We start from the raw sequence: 21,763 nt of genomic DNA, 5'->3' as shown, positions 1-21,763 counted from the left end.
GACTGTTTAGCTTACTTCTGTTTTAGTCATAAGATTTCCTAATGATAACAAACTGTAGCTTTGTTTACCTTGGAGAAATAGATGTTTGGTAAGGAAAACAGATGGAGGTGACAGTCTCAAAAGGGGTGACTGTAAACAAGCATGAGTAAAATGAACATTAAAAACAAAAAATGGAATTACCAAAAAAAATCCTTCCTACCACTAGGTGGCTCTGCTTGATTGAAAATTTTAGCGCATCAGCCTTGGGAGTTGCTTCCTTAACCAAACCCATTGCGGTGGAGTTGATTCCAACTCATAGAGACCCTATAGGTTGGAGGAGAACTGCCCCATAGGGTTTCCAAGACTGTAAATCTTTTACAGAAGCAGACTGCCACACCCTTTTCCTGCAGGGCGGCGGCTGGTGGGTTGCTTAGCACTCCATAATCACATTTAAATTATATTATTGTTTGTGAGTAAAATACTTAGCCTCTCTGCGGTGCCTTTGATCAGAGAATAGCTTGATCAGGTAGGGGGAGGTATTTGCAGGAAATAGAAATGGTGACTCAGCAAGTGGGGGACTTGCTCCACAGAGTACATTTGTAATTTGGGGGGCACCAAGTTGTTGGCCCACCACTTGTCTGTCAGTTTGTCATACTGTGGTAACTTGCATGTTGCTGTCATGCTGGAAGCTATGCCACTTGTATTTCAAATACCACCAGGGTCACCCATGGTGGACAGATTTCAGTGGAGCTTCCATATTAAGACAGACTAGGAAAAAGGACCCGGTGATCTACTTCTAAAAAAACTGGCCAGTGAAAACCTTATGAATAGTAGGGGAACATTATCTAGTATGGTACTGGAAGAAGAGCCCCTCAGGTTGGAAGGCACTCAAAATACTACTGGGGAGGAGCTGCCTCCTCAAAGTAGAGTTGACCTTGATGACATGGATGGAGTAAAATTTTGGGGCCTTCGTTTGTTGATGAGCATGACTCAAAATGGGATGAAACAGCTGCAAGCATCCATTAATAATTGGAACATGGAATGTACGAAGTCTGAATCTAGGAAAATTGGAAGTTGTCAAAAATGAAGTAGAATGCATAAAGATGGATATCCTAGGCATTAGTGAGCTGAAATGGACTTGTATTGGCCATTTTGAATTAGATAATCATGTGGTCTGCTGTGCCAGGAATGACAAATTGAATTTGACAAATCACATAGATTGTCAAAAAGAACATCTCAGGATATGTCCTGAAGTACAACACTGTCAGCGATAGGATAATATCCATATGCCTACAAGGAATACCAGTTAATACGGCTGTTATTCAAATTTACTTACCTACCACTAAGGCCAAAGATGAAGACGCTGAAGATTTTGACTGACTTTTGCAGTCTGAAATTGATCAAACATACTATCAAGATTCACTGATAATTACTGGTGATTGAAATGTGAAAGTTGGAAACAAAGAAGAAAGATTGATAGTTGGATAATATGGCCTTGGTCATAAACGACAGGAGATCACATGATACAATTTTGCAAGATCAATGACTTATTCATTGCAAATACCTTTTTTTTTAAGTGGTAAATATACACTTGGACCTCACCAGATGGAATACACAGGAATCAAATACAATATATTTTTAGAAAGAGATGATGAAGAAACTTGATATCCTCAGTCAAAACTAGTCCAGGGGCTGACTTGGGAACAGACCATCAATTGCTCCTCTCCAAGTTCAAGTTGAAGCTGAAGAAAATTAAAACAAGTCCATGAGAGCCAAAATATATGCCACCTGAATTTAAAGACCATTTTAAGTTGACACATTGAACACTAATGACCAAAGACAAGATGAGTTGTGGGATGACATCAAGGACATCATGAAGAAAGTAAAAGGTCGTTCAAAGACAGGAAAGAAAGAAAAAACCAAAATGGATGTCAGAAGAGACTCTGAAATTTCCTCTTGAATGTAGCTAAAGCGAACGTAAGAAATGATCACATGAAAGAGCTGAAGAGAAGATTTCAAAGGGCAGCTCGAGAAGGCAAAGTAAAGTATTATATGAAATGTGCAAAGACCTGGACTTAGAAAACCAAAAGAGAAGAACACACTCAGCATTTCTCAAACTGAAAAGAACTGAAGAAAAATTGAAGCCTGGAGATGGGATATTGAAGGATTCTATGAGCAAAATATTAAACGACACAGGAAGCATGAAAAGAAAGATGGAAGAAATTCACAGAGTCACTGTACCAAAAAGAGCTGGTCAACCTTCAACCACTTCAGGAGGTAGCATATGATCAAGAACCGATGGTACCAAAGGAGGAAGTCCAAGCTGCACTGAAGGCTCCAGGAATTGAAGAAATACCAAATGAGATGTGTCAACAGATGCAATGCTGGAAGTGCTCACTTGTCTATGCCAAGAAATTTGGAAGACAACTACCTGGCCAAGTGACTGGAAGAGATCCGTATTTGTGCCCATTCCAAAGAAAGGTGATCCAATAGAATGGGGAAATTATCAAACAATATCATTAATATAACATGCAAGTAAAATTATGCTGAAGATAATTCAAAAACAGTTGCAGCAGTACATCAACAGGGAACTGCCAGAAATTCAAGCTGGATTCAGAAGAGGATGTGGACCAAGGAATACCATTGCTGATGTCAGATGGGTCCTGGCTGAAAGCTGAGACTACCAGAAAGATGTTTCCCTGTGTTTTATTGAGTATGCAGAGGCATTTAGCTGTGTGGATGATAAGAAATTATGGATAACATTGCGAAGAAAGAGAATTCCAGAACACTATATTGTGCTTATGAGGAACCTGTACGTAGACCAGGAGGCAGTCGTTCAAACAGAACAAGGGGATACTGAATGGTTTAAAATCAGAAAAGGTGTGTGACAGGATTGTATTCGTTCACCATGTTTACTGAACATGTATGCTGACCAAATAATTCTAGAAGCTGGACTACATGAAGGAGAATGCGGCATCAGGCTTGGAGGAAGACTCGTTAACAACCTGCAATATGCAGATGACACAAACTCGTTTGCTGAGAATGAGAGAGCTTGAAACACTTACGGATGAAGATCAAAGTAGGGATTATACCTCAAGATAAAGAAAACAAAAATCTTCACAACTGGACCAACAAACAACATCATGATAAATAAAGAAAAGAAAGAAGTTGTCTAGGATTTTCTTTTACTTGGGTCCACAAGCAGCACCCATGGAAGCAGCACTCAAGAAATCAAAGGACTTATTGTATTGCATTGGGCAAATCTGCTGCAAAACACATCTTCAAATTGTTAAAAAGCAAAGATGTCACTTTGAGGACTAAGGTGCGCCTGATCCAATCCATGCTATTTTCAATTGCTTCATATGCATACAAAAGCTGGATAATGAATAAGGAAGACCAAAGAAGAATTGATGCCTTTAAGTTACGGTGTTGGCAAAGAATATTGAATATACCATCGACTGCCAAAAAAATGAACAAATCTGTCTTGGAAGAAGTACAGCCAGAATGCTCCTTAGAAATGAGGATGGCAAGACTTCATCTCACGTACTTTGAACATGTTATCAGGAGGGGCCAGTCCTTGGAGAAGGACATCATGCTTGGTAAAGTAGAGGGTCAGCAAAAAAGAGGAAGACCCTCAGTGAGATGGACTGACACTGGCTGCAACCATGGGCTCAAGCATAGCAATGATTGTGAGGATGGCATAGGACCGGGCAGTGTTTCATTCTGTTGTGCACTATGAGTCGGAACTGACTCAATGACACCTAACAGCAACCACAAATTGTTGGCCGTGGTGACCGTAGGATGACCAAAGAGAAAAGAATTTGAGCCATGACTGAGATATCACACTTCTGTTAGAATAAATAGAATAAACCTTCAAAACAAACAAAAAAAAAAGGCCAAACAAGTTGCCTTTGAGTTGATTCCAACTCATGGCAATGCCATGTGTGTCGTAGTAGAACTGTGGTTTATAGGGTTTTCAAATGGCTGTGATCTTTTGAAAGTAGATCGCCAGCCCTGTTTTCTGAGCCGCCTTTAGGTGAATTCGAACTACCAACGTTTTATTTAGTAGCTGAGCTCTTAACCGTTTGTACCACCAAGGGACTTCATAGAGTAAACCCTCAGATCGGGATAAACACTACCCTACCTCCTCATACTCCATGTTATCCAGAGGCCCTGTGCCAATCACCTATTCAGGTGCCAAGTGTTCCTAGAGTGCACTGATACATAGTTGGGCAGGCTCTGAGGTAAGAGTGTTGTGGGAGAAGACCGGTTACTAACTAGTGGTTGGAGTGATCAGATATTTCTCTTCTAGACCCTATTTCTGCATCTTTTACCTAGACCAACAATATAATTCAATGGCATCAATTCTTCTGCAGTCTTCCTTATTCATTGTCCAGCTTTCACATGCATATGAAGCGATTGAAAATAACATTGCTTGGATTAGGTGCACCTAGTCCTCAAAGTGACATGGTTGCTTTTTAACACTTTAAAGAGGTCTTTTGCAGCAAATTTACCCAATACAATGTGTCATTTGGTTTCGCTTCTCTGGGCATTGCTTGTGGATCCAAGTAAAAGGAATTCCTTGACAACTTCAGTATTTTCTCTGTCTATTGTGATGTGGAACAGTGGTTAAGGGTTAACCAAAAGAGAGGTAGGCACTTGAAATCCATCAGCCGCTCCTTGAAAACCCTGTGGGGCAGTTCTACTCTGTCCTATAGGGTGTTCGTGAGTCGGAATCGACTTGGTGGCAACAGGTTTGGCTTTTTGGACTTATCGTAATGTTGCTTATTGGTCCAGTTGTGAGGATTTCTGTTTTCTTTATGTTGAGGTGTGATCCATGCTGAAGGCTGTAGCCTTTGATCTTCATCAGTTAGTGCTTCAAGTCCTCTTCACTTTCAGAAAGCAAGGTTGGTCATCTGCGTATAATCTCAGGCCTTTCAGAACTTTTTCCATACATCATATTGGCCAGCCCATGCTCATTACTTTCCCCTGCCCTCATTGAATGGACACTTCTTTTCTGGAGCTCTGGAATCCAGAATTTAGCACAGGATTTCATCAAGGTTCAGAGACGTACAAAGTATTATGGGAAGTTAATACTGTGGTTTTCCTGTTTCCTAAGAAAATCAGTAGGAAGAAGAAACAACAAAGGAATCGGTGGGAGGGATGACTTTCTAGATTTTTATTCCCCACGTTAGAATCTTTTCAATGATTCGTACCTGTCACATGCCAGGCATTGTACAAGGTCCTGGAAATAGTGTCAGCAGTATCCCCAGAGGTGCGGGAATGGTCTGCCCTGGAGTGGAGGACTTGTCACTGACATTGGTAAGCACTTCAAGCACATTGTGGTAGCAAAAAATACATTCTTTTAGTTGGTTTTACTGTTGTTAGGTGCCGTCGAGTTGGTTCCGACTCATGGCGACCCCATGTACAACAGAATGAAACACTGCCCGGTCCTGCGTCATCCTCATAATCGTTGTTATGCTTAAGCCCATTGTTGCAGCCACTGTGTCAGTCCATCTCGTTGAGGGTCTTCCTCTTTTCTGCTGACCCTGTACTTTACCAATTATGATATCCTTCTCCAGGGACTGATCCCTCCTGATAGCATGTCCGGAGTATGTAAGATGCAGTCTTACCATGTATGCCTCTAAGGAGCATTCTGGTTGTACTTCTTCCAAGACAAATTTGTTTGTTCTTTTGGCAGTCCATGGTATATTTGATATTCTTCACCAACACCATAATTCAAAGGCATTAATTCTTCGGTCTTCCTTATGCATTGTCCAGCTTTCGCATGCGTATGATGGGATTGAAAATACCATGGCTTGGGTCAGGTGCACCTTAGTCTTCAAGGTGACATCTTTGCTTTTCAACACTTCCAAGAGGTCTTTTGCAGCACATTTGTCCAACGTAATGCGTCTCTTGATTTCTTGACTGCTGCTTCCGTGGCTGTTGATTGTGGATCCAAGTAAAATGAAATCCTCGACAACTTCAATCTTTTGTCCATTTATCATGATGTTGCTCATTGGTCCAGTTGTGAGGATTTTTGTTTTCTTTATGTTGAAGTGTAATCCATACTGAAGGCAGTAGTTTTACTATTGTTTTTAAATTCTTTATGCAAAATACACTTCCTTATTGCCTACCCCACCCTCAGAACCCTCCTTCCAAATGCTACTAGTGGTAAAAACAAAGAAGATAAGTCTCTGTTCTAATGAAGTTTATGGCCTAGCCAGCCTCTTCCTTCTTCCTGAGGCCTTCATAGTAAGACAATTTCCTGAAAGCTTGGTGTTTCTGTGTCTGCAAGCTTAGGTGAATAACCACAGAAAAGGGGTGGCAAAGATTAGCCAAGCCCTCATCTTCTTTCCCTTTTTGCTTCCTGGTCATAGGGATGATTTTAAATTGACTAACAGCATTGGGAAAGATGGAGGGAAAAATTAGATTTGGTCCTATCCAAGTGGGTTTATAATTTTGAAAGTACAGTAAGTAATGACAACAACAATATTAAAACATTTTCATATCATTTCCCATGTGCCAGATGCCAGGGTTCTCTTACCTAAGCAATGAAGTAACTCGGAGAGGCTAAGTAACGGTATTCCTGTTCTTGTATTATGATCATTTTGTTGTTGCTATTCTGTGGTTTATGTTTCTGAGCTCAAAGGCATTATAAACATGACTCACTTCATTATTTCTCAGGAAAATGGAGGTTAGTTTAACAGAGAAGTTTGTGAATTCCTTCCTGTGTCTTCTTTCCCCTTTGCCTTTTTTTGAGAAAATAACGTTGTCTGCGTAGTCTTTCGAAAGGTATTTATTGAGCACCTAACATTGCCTGGCCGCGTCTACATTGCCTGAAGACAGCCAGATAAAAGGGAAATAATCCACCTGAGAAAACCTGGAACTCAAGAGTTTGTGGTAAAGCTCAATCTAGAGAAGAGCTGTTTTTAAAATGGCTGGTTTCATTTTCTTTTATTAATTAGTTAAAATAAGAGAGATTCAATACATTAAAAGACAATCTATAGATTAAATCAAAAGAACATTTAACAGTGAGAAAACCAGCACCGTGATGCTGATACATGAGAGTATCAGGTGAATGATACACCCATTATCCAGTGCAGTCCTTGATAAGGCTGTAATTACTTGCAAGAAAACAGTAAGTTTGCGTAAATCTCAGTATCCACCTCCAGTTGTTTTCTTTCTTTATGAATTTCTTTCCTCTTTTTCTCTTTGGTCTCTCAAGAATTGCTTAAAATTATATCTCAAGTCAACAAGGGTTTAACTACTAACCAGTTTCCCCAGTTACAGTCTGAGGAGAGTATTACAACGGATAGAAAGTTGCTGTTGTCAATTCTGACTCAGAGCGGCCCTATAGGACAGAGTAGAATTGCCCCATAGGGTTCCTAGGCTGTAATATTTAGGGGAGCGGACTGCCAAGGCTTTTCTCCCATGGAGCCACTGGTGAGTTTGAACTTCTGACCTTTCAGTTAGCAGCCGAGCACTTAACCATTGTACTACCAGGGCTCCTGGATAGAGAGTAATGGGCTATAATCCTTCAGGATGCATACTTTAATAATATTGTTACAATGCAGGTGTGTCTCTGGGTGTGTGCGCGCGTGTGTGCGTATGGCGGGTGAGGGAGGATGTATTAAATACAATAAACCACAGCATTGCTTGACTAGTGGCCCAGATTATGTCTACACTATGGACGTGATCTATGTGTGTTGGACTAATTCTAGGCCTGGCACTGATGTTCACCAGGTGCGTGACCTCTGTAATTCCTCCCAGGCCAGGGGTTTTTCCGGAAGGAGATGAGACATTATAATGATGTAGAGAAAGGGAGCTTGATCTAATTGTTACGTGACTTTGTGCTAAGCTGAACTCTGCACCTCAAAAATCGAGTTAGAGAACATCATAACACAGGAAAGATTTAGCATAGGTTTACAGCCATCTTTGGAGCTAGGGAACATTAGCTATGGTCATAAAGAGGGATTGTAGTAAGGTAAACTGGTCAGGGAACAAAGGTGACTTATCTAACCCTGACCATAACAAAGGGGCAGTTATGACACAAGGTATCAGAGTTGGATCTAGCCCCATTTTACTAGTAGCATTCTAATTAAATGCTTTCTTAAAAATAACAATAAGATGATGCTTTCTAATCAATTCAATTCATCTTTAGGGCTTGTCAGCCTGTTACAATACAGGCTTGTGGGAAAGAGGTTCCACATTCTTAAAATATCTGTATAAAACACTCCTAGAAAAATTACTCATTAACGTCGCTGTCAGATAAGTTGCGAAAACCACACATTAGCATAGAGACAAGCAACAGAGGTTTGAAGCAGGATCACTTATTTTATTTGTTGCAATTCTGTGGCAGCTTGCCAAGATATTTTTAAGAGGGAACTCTAGAATTTGCCAGTGTTAAAAATGTCTAGGCTTATTTGATCATTTTGTAGAGATGATGAGTAGCCACACAGAATGTGGGGAACACATCTAACTAAATAAAGCAATGAGTGCCTGCGAGAATGCCTCCAGGCCCAGGTGGGGGCAGATCCCAGTTTTGTGATTTAATACCAGGCCTGAGAGGTTCCCTGGGTGGTGCAAGTGGTTTGCAATCAGCCAATAACCTGAAGATTGGTGGTTCAAAACCACCTAGCAGTGCCCTGGAAGAAAGGCCTACCAAACTGCTTCCGTAAAGATTACAGCCAAGAAAACCCTATGGAGCACAGTTCTACTCTGTAACACATGGGGACACCAGGAGTCGGAATAGACTTGACGTCAGTGAGTACCAGGCTGATTGCCATCACACCAGGAGTGGAAATTTGCACGAAGGAGTTGCTATACTCTAGGAGTGACCGGATGTCCCACTGCTGAAGCATCTTGTACCCACGTTGGGACTGTCTCTTGTGTGCCAGTGCTTGTAACATTGCTTCAGTGCACGGAGGTGTAGCTGTAGGCACCATACTGCCAACGCCTCCTGTTCTTTGGTACTTTGATTAAAGGAATTCTTGTTGATGGAGGGTGTTCCATGATAGGCCCTCAAAATGAAGGGTTTCCTAAACAAACCACGTTAAAGTACATTCTCCTTAGAAGTTTAAAGTTTGTTTTGGAAGATGGTTTCTTAAAGCTTTTGGATAGTTGAAGCAACGTTCAAGCTAGTGTATCACTGACAGACACTTGGTCACATAACAATTTACTGCCAAGTAAGAATAACAAACACATTCTGAAGAGTCCCTGAGTGGTGCTCACTGAACAGTTAGAAGTCGAATCCAGCCAGGGGTGCCTTGGAAGAAAGGCCTGGTGATCTACTTCTGAAAAATCAACCATTAAAAACCCTATGGAGCACAGTTCTCGTCTGACACACGTGGGGTCTCCGTGAGTTGAAATTGACCAGCAACTGGTTTTTTAACATTCGTTGATGTGTCTATGTGCTGGGTCTATAGCATGTCCTTTACCTGAAGTTTCTCAGTTATTATTGACAACAACCATCTGAGGTACATAGTATTATTATTCATGTTTTACAAATGGAACAAGAAAACCTAGGCTAAGAAAGGCTAACATTCTCAAGGTCGCACAACATAGAAGTAGCTAAGTTGTGATTCAAACTACAGCCGTCTGATCCTGTGCTCTTATCTGCTATGCTAAAATAGCCAGTTTTTTTTTTTTTTTTTTTTAGTACATATGAACACTAACCAAAAAAATGAATAATAATAAAAACCAAACCCACTGCTGTCCGTTCTGACTCATGGTGACCCTGTGTGTTAGAGAGTAGAGCTGCTTCGTATGGTTTTTTCGGCTGTAATCTTTACAGAAGCAAATCACCAGGCCTTTCTTCTCTGGAGCTGCTGGGTGGGTTAGAACCACCAACCCTGAGGATAGTAGTCAAGTGCAAACTCTTGGTGCCACCCAGGACCTATACCAACATTGTTGTTATTAGCTGCATGGAATTGGCTCTCTAACTCATGGCGACCCATTTGTTACAGAGTAGAACTGCTCAACTGGGTTTTCTTGGCAGTAATCTTTACAGAAGCAGTTAGCCAGGCCTTTCTTAATGGAGCTGCTGGGTGGGTTCAAACCACCAACCTTTGGGTTAGCAGTCAAACGCAAACTGCTTTTGCCACCCAGGCTCCTACACCAACACTAAAACCGAATCAAACCAAACCGTTGCCATCGAGTCAATTCCAACTCATAGCGATCCTACAAGGCAGAGTAGAACTGCCCCATGGGGTTTCCAAGGAGCAGCTGGTAGATTCAAACTGCAGACCTTTGGTCAGCAGTTGAGCTCTTAACCACTACGCCACCAGGGCTGCATACCAACACTAAAAAAAAGAAACAAAAAACCAAACCCGTTGCCATCAAGTTGATTCCAACTATAGTGACCCTATAGAACAGAGTAGAACTGCCCCATAGTGTTTTCAAGGGGCAGCTGGTGGATTCAAACTGCTGATCTTTTGGTTAGCAGCTGAACGTTTAACCACTGCACCACCAGGGCCACTAGTACTATCATAAAAGCAATCCAAACTATGAAATGTCCGGGGAAAAACTTAACAGCAACAACAACAACAAAAAAAACCAAACCCACTACCACCAAGTCGATTCCGACTCATAGCGACCCTATAGGATAGAGTAGAACTGCCCTGTGGAGTTTCCAAGGAGCACCTGGCAGATTCAAACTGCCAACTTCTTGGTTAACAGCCGTAGCACTTAGCCACTACGCCACCAGGGTTTCCACAACAAAAAAAGCACGGGAAGATATAGAAAGAAAATATTGAAATTTTTATTGAGGTACATTAGAGATTTGAACATACTCTGTTCCTTTACGACAGATTCAAGACTGTAAAAATCATGATTTTAATTCAACTCAGTATCTCAAAAACCCAGTGCACATTACATCTGGAAAAATCACTACATGAATAGCCAGAACAATTCTAAAAGAAGGAATAAGAGCAGTTGGGAGATAAGGAGGAGGGAGGTTGGCAGGGAACATGCCCAACAATAATAAAACATTATACACCTGGGACCAAATATAAATTATTAGTGAAATAGAATAGAAAATTCAGAAACAGCCTCAAGTATATATAAACATTTAATATAAAAGTAGCATTTCACAGTAAATGGAGTATTCGATGAATAGCTTTGGAACAACTGGCTAACATATGTGGGAAAGATTCAGGTCTCTACACTTCACACTAAACAGCCAGAAACAGACTCCAGATAAATTGAAATGTTAAAGAAAAAAAAGAAATTATGAAAAAGCTAAAAGATATATAGGTAAATATTATATAGTTTTAAGGTGGGAAATAGTTTGAAAGCATGACACCAAGTTAGAAACCAGATTAGAAAAGGTTAGTATAATCACCTTAAAACTCAAAATTTCTGTAGTTCAAAATACTGAATAAATGAAATTAGAAAGAAAACTAGAGGAAATATTTTCAGTGTATGAGATGAACAATAAGGTAATCACTCTGTTTTAAATAAGAGCAGGGAATATCAATAATCAACTCAGCAAAAGAAGAAATTAAAATGACCAATAAAGCTTTGAAAATAATGTTCGTTCTTCCTGGTAATCGAAGAAGTGTAAAGGTAAATATGGCGCCGTTCTCACCTAATGGATTTGCAAAAAGAAAAAATAATAATACCCAGTGTGGGAGAGGATGTGGGTAAAAGGATATTTTTCTAAAAGGGAAGATTTAGGAGAGGATAAATTGTACAGAATTTCTGGGAAAGGGAGGAAATTTTGCAATGGACTATTAAAAGCTTTAAAATGGCACACACTGGGACCTAATAATTTCTCTTCTAGAGATTTATGCAAAGGTAACAATTGGAAGTGTGCAAATATAGGGCAATGTTTGCGATAAAGGAAAATTAAAAATTGGAAATAGCCTCAATGTATAACAATAAGGGATTGGCTAAAAAAAATTTTTTTTGATATAGCGAGACAATGAAATGCTATGTAGCCACTAAAATTATCTATCTATGAGCAAGGAAAGATATTTATCTGTAAATGAGAAAAGCAGATTACAGAACACAGAACTATATGCATAATATGATCCCATTTTTCTACAAAGGAATATATATATCACAAAAAAATTTGGATGGATAAATACAAAAATTTTAACAGTATTGAGATTATTGGTATTTTTGTTTTGCTTATTTGTATTTTGTATTTTTCAATGATGAATATGAATTGGTTTTATAATAATTTTTTAAATCACTTCTATTGTAGCAGCTGGATATAGATTAGTGTTGAGGACAAAAGAAAGCTTGTGCCCAGTGCTATTCAGCTTTGTATTATACCCCTGCTTAGTGGCTGAAATTTCAAGATAAGGGCACAAAAGGAAAACATGTAATTCAGAGACTTATGTCCCACAGAGATGAACTTCTGGATCTTAGAAATATTATCTTGCTACCACCCAATTTCCGAGAAATGAAACCTCCTTGCCCAGTTTAAGAGTTTTCAAGGTGGTTTAAGTGAAAGGGGTTGTGGTGTGTATCTACTCTTCAGATAGAAAATCTCTTAATTTCACTCAGGTTTCCATTTTAAATCAGTTTTGCTAAAGAGGTTGTCCTTTTGTTCATTTCCTTCCTCAAACAAATTCCAGCCTTCTCCTCCTTTCCCACTGACCTTCCTTCCTCCTCACAGTTTCTTCCCCCACCCCTGTCTTCAGGACACACACACACACACACACACACACACACAACGTCCCCTCCCCCCTTTCATGGATATATACATATACAGTTAAGTCCTTGGTTACTATTTAAAAAGTTGGTGTTTTGAGCCCACCCAGAGGCACCTTGGAAGAAAGCCCTGGAGATCTACATGTAAAAAGCCACAGCCATTGAAAACCCTATGGAGTACAGTTCTACTCAGAAACATATGGGGTCACCATGAGTTTATTTATACACACACGTGTGTGTGTGTGTGTGTGTGTGTGTGTGTATAACAATATATACATTGCTTACTTCAAAGTTTTTCAGAAACACATGGTGTCACCCTGAGTTTATCTATACACACTCGTGCACACACATATATATATGTGTATAAACAATATATGTATTGCTTCCTTCAAAGTTCTTTTTGGACACACATGGCATATAAATAATTGCAGGAGAACACCAAGGTAGGAGTGAGAAGAATATAGTCTATTGCTGACTATACACACCTATGAGCCAAGGAGATACCAGGTCTTGCGATTGCTGTCATTCAGGCACTTCTTGGGATACAGAGATGGCTTCAGGTAGACACAGGCTAGAAATGAAATGACCAGCACCAGTTGCTCTTGAGTTGGCTCCGACTCATGGCAACCCCATACGTGTCAAAGTAGACCTGTACTCCAGTTCTACTCATGTTTTCGATGGCTCATTTTTCAGAATGAGGTCACCAGGCCTTTCTTTCTAGGTGCCTCTGGGTCAGTTCCAACCACCAACCTTTGTTGAGCCCCCAAGCCTGTTAACCATCTGCATCACTCAGAGACTCCAGAAGCTAAAGGAAGGAGGCACAGAACTAAGAAGAGAAGCAGGAGGAAGGGTAGTGCACCCTGCTTTCCAGGGAGACTCAGGCAGAGGTAGGGTCCCACTGGGAAAAAGTCACAGAGCCAGATATTGGCAGAGATGTCTAAGTTAGAAACAGAAGCGCCAGTTAGCCAAGAGCATGGTCATGATCAAATAACCGTGTCCACAGTTATGTCTGCTCACACCCCTAGATGCTGATGATTGAATTCTAAACTACAGTGAGAAGGCACCTCCAGATCCTTTGTGGGTGTGAACAAAACAGGCTATTGACAGCATGCCAGGACCACAAACTCCTGAGGGAAAACAACACATGGGAGATTTTTTAAAAGGGGGGAAAACGGCAATGTGGCATCTATTCATAGAGAATCGGATTTGAGTTAATTAAAGGAGGGAACCCCCCAGCTCCATCTGGTTCTCTCCACAGCAGCTCTGGGGAGAGACATCAGGGCTGGAGCTCGGGATTCTTCCTTGGCATTCGTGAATTTCTGCCTCAGGGATCAAACACAAAATCCAACTGACGTTTGTTTCTGAAATTGCGTACTGGACACTGTTGGCTTCCTGTTTATTTTCTCTTGAGTCGCCCCCATAGTGGAGTGACCCGCTCTCGATAGCTTCTTGGAAACATATACCATTGTTCTGTTTTCACAGTGACAGTGAATCCCAAAGCTGAACGGTGCTAATGTTTTCCAAGAGAAGCAGTCCCTGAGGGAAACTGCCAGGCCTGCAAACAGAGGATGAAGAGGATACGAATTTAATTAATTTCAAATCAGCATAGATACAAGAGCCTTTTGCTGTTTCTTCCAACACCCACTCTTCGTGATGATGGCATCACCTGTACTTGGAGCGATTCAAAAGGCCTGGCCGACGTCCACTGCTGCCTCTGAGGGTGGAGAAGGAGTCCTAAGATAAATTCACTTCTAATCAGTGGGCATTCCGTCCTCCTTGCCAACTGCTAGCTCTCCTCACTCTGCCATTCTCTCTAAGCCCGTGTTACCATCCTGCTTCATTCCTTATGGTATAAATCAGGAAATCATGTTTGATCTATGGTTTCCTTCTGGGTCACCCTCGTTACCTAACTAGCTTTGGCTAAGTTCTTCTGATTGTTCAAGTCCTGTGATAGATAAACCACAATCCACAGGAACTTTTCCCAAGGAGAGTTATGTCACGGAAAAGACTCCAAACATAGCTAGTATTTCCGTGCATACACCACCCAGAGGATCAGTAGACTCACTTCTCTCCACCAAGAAGGTGCAGTGTGAGAATCCACAGCCCTAATGAGATGTTGTTGGGGGACTCATGGACCCTGACCTTGACCAGGCCCCACCACCCTTGGGAACTTCTCAGAAGAACTAGGAATCTTCCATGAAAAAGCAAACGTTTTCCTTCTCGGCTAAGATTTCCTCTACTTGTTAATATTTCCCGAGCTCGTGCTTGCTCTTGCCCTCCCTCCCTCCCTCACCTGTGCTGTGTGAGTAGGGAGTATGCGCAGGTGGGGGGCATCTGTCAGCCTTCCTCTCTCTCTGAGATCTTCAACGTTTAAAATGAACAGGACTAGGAAATACCTGTGCTGTGGCAGATGTCACTCATTGCACTCAGCATTCTTCCCTCCAAGCTGGGACAGGCCTCCATGACCTCCTTAACTCAGGAGGTCCCCATCTGCCCATCAGAGAGATCTCATTCTACATGATGTCTATTCACCTCCTTGTGCCGGAAGCCCTGGCGCCTCTATCACTTCCACTCACCAAAAATCAATCTCTGTTTAAATCTGAATTTTCTAATCCTGGCCTTTAAAGCAGTCTAGCAAATTGGGAGTCCTTAGCTGTTCTGGGATTTTTTATTCCAGGCAAGCAATAAAGAATAAAAATTTTATGTATCTTAGTATGCTCATATGAATGGAGACAAGGTTAGCCAAACATTTGCTGCTGAATTTTGGGTCTTGTGTTTGAAAGGCTGCCATAATACATAACAAAAGCTGTATTTCCCCCACTTTTTAGCATCCTTTTAACAAGGAACCCTGGTGGTGAATTGGTTAAGTGCTTGGCTGCTAACTACAAGGTTGCCCACCAGCCGCTCTGTGGAAGAAAGATGTGGCAGTCTACTTCCCTCATGATTACAGCCTTGGAAACCTTATGGGGCAGTTCTACTCTGTCCTCTGGAGTGGGTTTTTTTTTGTTTGTTTGTTTTGTTTTAACAAATACTTGCCTTCAGAGCTATGCTGATAATTTAAAGGCAGAGTTCCAGACCAGCGAGGTCTTTCCACATGGTGGAATGTACAACTCTCTGATTCGTGTTTAAGGCTCAATCACTGTTACCATGCTATCCTGGGACTGCATAAAGCTAAAGACGGCCTTCGTGGTGTAGAGCTTGGGTAGATTATCTGTCACTCTTGTGAGCACATCCTGCTATGGCATTTGTATTTTCATTACTGTTTTGCATACTCATACTCAGGTTGTGGTCCACAATGACTCAGAAATTTATGCCAAAATTCCTTGTCTATTTTTCTGCCCATGTTTGTCACTCTAAGTTTGTTTCTACTCAGTGTTTGGACTCTCAGAGGAGTCTCAGTTTGCTTCTTCCTCCTTCTGGGTCCCTAAGATTTTGCTGACCACTTAGGCCTTTACAACTTGATCCCACCCTATTAAATAATGAACTTTTGAAGTTCAGAGAAGCACAAGGGTTCCTGGAACCCTGCTTTGATGAAGCAATATTTTGTGATACAATAAAAAATTCTCATTCAGTATTTAAAATAACTTCGAATCCCAGAAGAAGTAAATTTCACCAACATGTCATTGAGTTTATAGCTGAACAACACCCTAACCTCTACAACTGCACAGTAAAAAAAAGAACATTTTTGAAAAGATAGTTTATTCTGGCAAGATATATGAAGTTAATGTGGGTCACAACAGTCAAGGATGAACTCCAGCACCCTGTCACCTTTTTACTGCTACTCAATATATAAAAAACTGAACCCATCGCCATGAAGTCGATGCCGACTCAGCAACTCAGTCTGTAGGTGTCATGTATTTATGACAATTTCAAGAATTGCTTTTAAGCCAAAACTGAGTATTATGTTTCAGATTATTGTCAGTGAAAATCTCATTAATTCGCTCTCATTGGGTAGCCAATCAGAACAAAATCTGGCTTTAGACTATTTTAAAGATTCATATGTTTCACTGCGCTTTTGTACATTTTAAGCAAGCTACAGTAGGCTAACAACATTGCCTAGTAGAACTTCTCAGGAAACTTGTTTTAATAAATACATAAAAATACTGATGCATTAGTCATAACCCAATAATGTGACTCCTCTCTCAGGGAAGGTCGTTACCCAAACGTGCACACAGCTAAGGGGAACTAGTGTGGATCAGCCCTGATGTCCACGGAGTGACGGATGCTGCTGCTCACGGCCCTATATCTCCAGCAGCGTGGATGGATGCTTTAAAAAGTACTTTTGTCTGTTCTTTTTTTCCACTGTTTAAACTTTCAATTCCCACCGTCTCTGGAGGAAGGCCTTATGTTGAATAAACATAAAACGTAGACTTTAGTTTCAACTTCTGTCAGAGTTGATACAAATCCTGGATATAGTGGACGGATAAGATAAGGCTTCATGCTTAGCATCTACTGCCTAAAGTCCTTATTGTGGGGAAACATTTAAATTTTATACCGAATTAAATTAGCATATGAGACTTTTTCACATGCAGAAGACACTCAGGATGAATTCTGAAGTTTGCATTTAACGTCTACAATAAAGTCTAGAGTAGCTTTCACTCATAGATGGCATTTCTGTAATGTTACAGTAGCTAGAAGAGTCACTGTGTACCGGTGTGAAGTGGAATCAAATTGGTTATTAATAATTGCCTAACCCAAATAACTAATTGCCTGAACTATTTATTTTTTTTAAGCAGCTTTCTGGCATTGCCTTGACACTATCTCCTCCGGTGCCACAGTTTTCTTTTCCTCTTAGTCCTGCTGGCGGTGGGTATTTGCAGATGCTGGATTTTCCCCCCCATTACCTTTTCTAAATAACATGTGTCACGTTCGACTCTCTAGATGCTTTGATCTCTTTATGAAATGATCTTTCAAGAAATTTCTAAACCAAAGTGATAAAAGAAGATTTCAATTTTCGTGCAAGTACAAGGTTAAAAGTACAATGTGGAACTATTTAAGATAGCCAAAGGCACATGGATTCTTTAAAAAATTGAATTTCAGGTGCAGAAATTTCTGTCAGTCATACTTCCCAGTTTACGTCATGTTACCTATCACCATTGGCCTTTGGTACTTTGTAAATAAGTGATTGGACTTTTTACAAAAAGCATATTCTTTGCACTTTCATTCCATGGGACTGCGTAGAAAGGACTACCGAACGACCTGTAGATCCTACGGTCAGCCACATTTTTCCAGTGTAAAACTCGGTTGGGAGCAATCATTCCATTACTCCAATTTAGCTGAAACCCTGGGTTATAAATAACATCAGGAACATGTGAAAACTCTGCATGTTTAATAAATGCCAGCTTTCAGAAAAAGTAGGGATTGTAGTTATTTGCAAAGTTAAAAAGCAATCTGGTAGACCACTAGTAACTTAATATGTGTGTATTTTATATTTAAAGTTAAGTGAAAATCATAAAAAATACTGTCTTCAACGTGCTTTCATTTTATAAGCAATGTAAATATTTCCTCAGAAGGTCAGTAAGATCATTAGACGTGCTATTAATCCCCTGAATTTTAAATTCTGCCTGGTAAGCCTCATAAAAAATGGTCCCATTGCTACTGATTAGAACCGATTTGTAAAACTATCAAACTTTTAAGACTGATTGAAGATTTTAAAAGTTTTTTCTCCTACCCTATTTGCAGAGAATAATATATGTAACAGATTTTTCCTTTGTTACTTATGGCTTTATAAATGTCAGGTATACATGTATATATATGTGTGTATATACGTATAAATTATTCTCAGCTGCAAGTTTTTTGATAGAAATAAGTATATACATGTGGGTACACTAAGTTGCTCATTTAGCAGTGACAGCTTGAAAAGCGTTTCCAAATTTAACTGAAAAGTAAAGCACTGTAAGATAGGAGGAAAGAGTATCTCCTATACTAGCTTTATGTAATTAATGTGTATCAATATTTAGAATAAATGTTTATCGGAAGGCAAGGTAGTTGTTTACCAAAATTTTTTTTACTAAGAGTAAGAGTGAGATATGCTTCCTTCCAAAGAAAAATCCTTTTAACTTAACTTCTGTGACTATGAGAGAGAAGAACTATTACCTTTATAATTGCACTCTTTTGATCCATATACCTCTTGAAATAAATGAAGAAATATCCAATTCAAAGGCTTCTTATAGAATTGAACCTACTTTCTACAAAGTTGTCTAGGCTGAAAATTAATTGGATCTTTTGTTTATCTAAAAGATACTATTACATATTCTTGTCTTTTTTGTTCCGTATAAAACATTTTTCAAGTGAAGAATGGAATTTTAATTGTCTATGGGAATGTAATAAAAAATATTTTTATTAAAAATGAGAAAATCTTAGCTATAAAACCATCTCTTTTTCCTGATTACTCACTTCTCTCCACGCCTGTAATGTTTGTGTCAGCTCCCACACTGTGGCATTTTAACAGCGAGTGCAAGGCTGAATGGCAGATTGGTAACGTAATATTCAGGCTTCCTTGAATAAGGTCACAAACACCAGTCAGCACATGGACAGACAACAGCCAGGATGGTTCCACCTGAAGGGCCCAACTAAAGGAAAGCCTGGTCAATATGACCATCAATATACCCCTACAGCCTGCTGCAGTGTCTATTTCCTTCCTACTTTAATGAGAACTTAGTGATGGGATAGGTTAGCCTGGAGATGGCATGGATCCAAAGAGAAATGATGCTAAGAGAAAACAGTAATCTTGACTAGCACTTATTATGTGTATCACTTAGGAATTTAGCCCAGCATCTAGTATTAGAGACACAAAATAAAATTGATTTAAACAAATTTTTTTCCCCTATATATAACAGAGGTAAGCAGTCCAGGCCTGTTACGGTGGCTGTGTTGCAATCTGAGACTATGTTCCTTCCAACTTTCCCCCACCTTCACTAATGCAGGGTTCCCATCCTCAGGGTCACCACATGATCCAAGGTGGTTGCTGTAGCTCCAGCCATGATATTTGCAAAAAGAAGGACAGAGAGAGGGAAATAGTGGGTGAGTCTCCCAACTAGGTCAGCCACTTTTAAAGAGTTTTCCTGCCAACCGAGTGACACAGCTCTGACTGTCTCTCATTGGCCAACCTATGTGCAAGGCAGCAGAGAGACAGTTGGGTACATTGTCACATCCGACAGCAAGGGGTTCTGTTATGAAGGACAAAGTGGTGAAAGAATTTTAAGCATCTGACCAAGTAGCAATCTTGGCCACAAGGTACCAAGTACTTAACATATATCATCTCATTTTAATCCTCATAATACGCTTATGAGGTAGTTTTAGAGAACTCAGTAACTTTCCCCATGTCTCTACAACTCCAAAGCACATACTTTTAACCACTGTACTACACTGGCCAGTAATAAGCAAAAGGAAAATGTTTATGAAGGTATCAATCATTATCAAGGAGGCCTGAAGGTGGGCACAGTCCGAAATCAGAAGTAGTAGGAACTACAGGATGGCAGTGAAGGTGAGACTCCAGGTCCGGAAGAAATTGTATCTATTCCATGCTGAGAAAAAGAACCAGGGCTTGGGACAGAGGTGATAAGGAAAGAACCTAGTTTCTGGAGCTACGTAATGCTAAGGGTTTGGCCACCAGGAGAAAAAAAATAAAATGCCTGCTTACAAAAGCTGAGGCAAACAGGATATTAGTTGTACTCTTTAAGGTTGCACTGGAAAGATATATCCAGATACTCTCAGAAACAGGTGTTCTGTGCTAGAATTTGACATAATTTCAAAGAGTCCAAAATATCACCTCTTTCACAGCCATAGCTACCTGGTTTTCAGCACACCAAAACCTAGCATATGCATAGGACTTGTGTAGAACAGGAAAATCAGCATTGTTTGGGATTTAGCCTGAGCTCAAGTGACCCACCTTTGGATGCACCTAGCATTCATACTTCCCAACACAGAAAATATGATTGCGTTGGTGTTCCAGTCATCTATTACTGCTTAACAAACCACCTCAAAATTTCGTAGCTTAAAACAACATTCATTTATTTTGCTTATGAATCTGCAATTTGGGTATGGCTCAGCAGGAATGGCTTATCTCTGCTCCAGATAGCATCAGCTGAGCAGCTCTATTTGTGCTCAGTCTACTTTCAAGATGGCTCATTCACATGCTGGCAAGTTGGTGCTGGCTTTTGGGTCAGAGCTAAGCCAAGACGTGGGCCAGGGGCCTTGGTTCCTATTCATACGGGCCTTTCCATGTACTTCTTGGTCTTCCTCAAAGCATGGTGGTTGGGTTCCAAAGAGCAAGTATCCCAAGAGAACAAAGTAGAAATACATGGTATTTTTACAACCTAGACTCAAGTGTCACATACCAACACATCTACCATACTCTACTGGTCAAGGCAGTCACAAAGTCTACCCAGGTTCAAGGGGAGAGAGGACATAAACCCCAGCACTCAATGGCAAGACTGTCAAGGTCACATCGTGAAAAAAGCAAGTGGGATGGAAGATTTGTGGCGACCACCTTTGAAAAATGCAATCTGCCAAAAATGGTGTGTCCTCATGCAAGATGGAGGAAATATATTAGGTGATCTCATGCCAACATCACTTCAGGGATATTTGACCTTGCTGGAGTCTAGTGCATGTGCCTGTGTGGCTGTCTTTGGCTTGGACATAGATTCCTGGTCCAATAATCTGTGGTGGGTAGTAGAGCTGGTTTCACCCACTACATGATGTATAAGCCATGGCAGCATGACACAGAATGGCTTGTGGGTGGGTCAGACACACAGAAATTGATGACTATTCTTCAGTACGTAAGGCTAAAATGGGACCAAATTAGATTGTGAGCACCTTGAGAATAGGGATCAAAGCTTACTCATCTCTGTATTCTGAACAGTGCTTGGCACTGGTAGGTGCTCAATAAATACGGAAAAACCAATCAGCTACTGAGCAAAGAGTCATCGTGTCATTCTTACTTAAGTACCTAATCAGTCTTGATCATCAGGGAAAGCAAAACGCAAATGCAGAATTGCTCGTTTCCCCTAATTATTTTTTCCCAAGTTTCCTGGTTCAATTGTTTTCACCACTTTCTATCTAATGGATCCTGATATCACTTTTTGTCTTTATTTTAAATTATCCTATTGCATGTGTGTTT

At 40.4% G+C, this 21,763-nt stretch overlaps 1 protein-coding gene across 4 annotated transcripts in view; it reads left to right on the top strand.

Moving 5' to 3' along the window:
- TMEM154 (transmembrane protein 154) overlaps positions 1 to 21,763 on the top strand; it is a 91,947-nt gene that overhangs the window by 37,586 nt on the left and 32,598 nt on the right. Inside the window, exon 7 of one of the 4 annotated variants that reach the window (XM_010597199.3) lies at positions 14,125 to 21,755. The exons of the other annotated variants lie outside the window; for them this stretch is intronic. Within the exon in view, the coding sequence (XP_010595501.2) occupies positions 14,125 to 14,146 (22 nt within the window). The 3' untranslated portion in view covers positions 14,147 to 21,755. Of the gene's footprint in view, positions 1 to 14,124; positions 21,756 to 21,763 lie in introns of those variants that run through there. 4 annotated transcript variants of the gene reach the window in all.

The sequence above is a fragment of the Loxodonta africana genome, chromosome 13, assembly GCF_030014295.1.
Source record: "Loxodonta africana isolate mLoxAfr1 chromosome 13, mLoxAfr1.hap2, whole genome shotgun sequence".
In the NCBI taxonomy this organism is placed as follows: Eukaryota; Metazoa; Chordata; class Mammalia; order Proboscidea; family Elephantidae; genus Loxodonta; species Loxodonta africana.
This window is presented reverse-complemented; position numbering and strand designations above follow the sequence as displayed.